The 2,176-nt window shown below is 36.1% G+C and overlaps 1 protein-coding gene across 1 annotated transcript; it reads right to left on the reverse strand.

Annotated features, from left to right (window-relative positions):
* On the reverse strand, nucleotides 1-847 carry LOC130735506 (miraculin-like). The gene has a single exon (XM_057587462.1). It carries the CDS (start codon nucleotides 786-788, stop codon nucleotides 156-158), a length of 633 nt encoding a protein of 210 aa, XP_057443445.1. The 5' UTR covers nucleotides 789-847; the 3' UTR covers nucleotides 1-155.
* Between the last annotated feature and the right edge of the window lie 1,329 nt (nucleotides 848-2,176).

Here is a 2,176-nt window from a genome sequence, read left to right on the forward strand (position 1 = left end):
TTTGAATCCAATCCCAGATTGCTAGAGGATTCATTTGCTGACAACAAATCACAGAGAACAAGATGACAAGTAATTAGATTGAGAAACCTAGTATTGAAAACACACTTAATGCAATACACTTATTCATTACTAAGATTTATGTATAAGTAGAGAGTTTAGGCTGGCTGGAACCGAACTTTATATGCGAAATCATTGAAACCAAGACGCTTGCCATACTGATCCTCATAAATTCCTATGCTGCTGCATTCATGTTCGCAATTATGAGCACTGCACACACTTGGACAGTAAGTCAGTTCATAAACATCCTCCTCGCCCTGGTACGTCTCGATCGAGAACCAATTGTAAATGTTGTCATAGTTACCCGGGTCGCCCATAACACCACCAGTAGTCACAAACCACTCCCCTGTTGTAGAATTAAAATCACCAAGCTTCCACACATTGGACTGGCCGGGACAGCTTGTTTCAGTAGCAAAATAGATGTTGACATCCATGTCAGCACGAATAACACCTTTCTTAGTATTTGCAGGTGTGAAGACCACAGGCAGTCCTCGGTTGCCATCCACAGCTACAACAACATCAAGAGGGCAATGTGCCTTACCTCTTCCGGCAAGGCCAAGACCGCCAACATCGGGAGAACCTGGAACGATGTAGTATTTGGTACCGGCTAGGACATTCTTCCCCAATGTGTCGCGAATCGCTCTATTAGGTAAAGTATATTTTGTTCCTAGCAGCGGCTTTGTGTTCAAGGCAAAGAGAAGGACCAATGAAAGAAATATTGTGATCTTCATTGTTTGGTATGATGTGTTAAATGTTTTTGTTCTAGTTGTGAATTGAATAGCAGAAGAACTTGAAAATTTATAGTCCTTGTGGGTGGACATGGATTTCAACGCGTAGAATTAGCCATCACAGAGTCAAACTTGTCAACATGATATGTGGGGACTTCATCAAATACTATTGGCTGGAGTATTCTATGTGTGGAATGAACTTATAGTTTCGTTTTTTTTTTGAAGAGATAGTTTCGTTGTTTAATCACCACTTGTTTGTCAGGTTTGGTAAAGTGAAAAGAAGCCACTAGCTAGGCTCATGTATACTTTTCATATGCACACTGATACTCAATTATTTAGGCCCTCTTTTTTATTAATCATTTTAACCTGCGGAATTGCAAATATCAACTTCCTAATACTAATACACTAGTAATCCTGCTACTTAATAAATACTACTAGAGTAAATTACAGTTAACTAGCTACTACCTATAGTTTTGCTCATATGACACCAAATTTGATTCTTATTTACATTCCACTTCATTCGTTTTTAACTTTAGTGATGAAATATCATCACTTCATAAACTTTAGTGATGAAATATCAAAATCCGTTACCGAATCCCTGACTAAAAATGTTCCATGATTAACAGTAATGAAATAAGTGAAAGTTTTTGTCGTGAGATATTTTCTTTTGCAAGTTTTGTCAATAATTTACAAATTGAAAACTTTCATCATAAAAATGTCAATTAATATCAGCGACGGATTTTATCTTTGTTTCTTAAATTGGTCAGTAATTTTAAAATAGTTGTTAAATTTGCATGAATTATGACGAACTTCATAGATGGAAATAAATTGTCGCTAAAATAGACCAATTTAAAGTGCCAATATTTACAACGAAAAACTTCCCTCTATGAAATTTGTCATTAATTCTATCCCTGTAATTCTTCGGTCAGGGATTTTGTAATGAATACTAATATTCGGTAACAAAAGTAATGAAGGATGAAGTGAAGTTGTAGGATTTTAGAGGGCTTAATATATCAGAAGGCCCATTTAATTGTAAAGGAAATTAAATCCAGGGTGTTTACACGGATTTTTGGTAAACAAATATCCTCTTAGTTCGACTAAAGGAAGTTTAGATTTCAGGGTCCTTTTGAGAAAACGCTTTGCCAAAGTGTTGTGTGTACATGAATGTGTTTTCGACAATAACAAGTAGCTCAGATGAAACTGGAATTTATTGAATACGAGTCGATTACAAAACAGTCAAACAAACTAAAATAACATGAAAACTACATGAACTGCAAATTTCGACAAACAAACTGCACAGAAGAACTGGAAATCAACAAACTGAAATGCGGGGAAACTAAAGTGTTGGTTCTGCAACGTACTCCTTCATCATCACGTTTTGCTCCTTGAGT

The sequence above is a fragment of the Lotus japonicus genome, chromosome 2 (assembly GCF_012489685.1).
Source record: "Lotus japonicus ecotype B-129 chromosome 2, LjGifu_v1.2".
Classification (NCBI taxonomy): Eukaryota; Viridiplantae; Streptophyta; class Magnoliopsida; order Fabales; family Fabaceae; genus Lotus; species Lotus japonicus.

What these genes read in the sequence shown, in the direction of transcription:
- LOC130735506 (XM_057587462.1), bottom strand. Translation starts at nt 788, where the DNA reads ATGAAGATCACAATATTTCTTTCATTGGTCCTTCTCTTTGCCTTGAAC.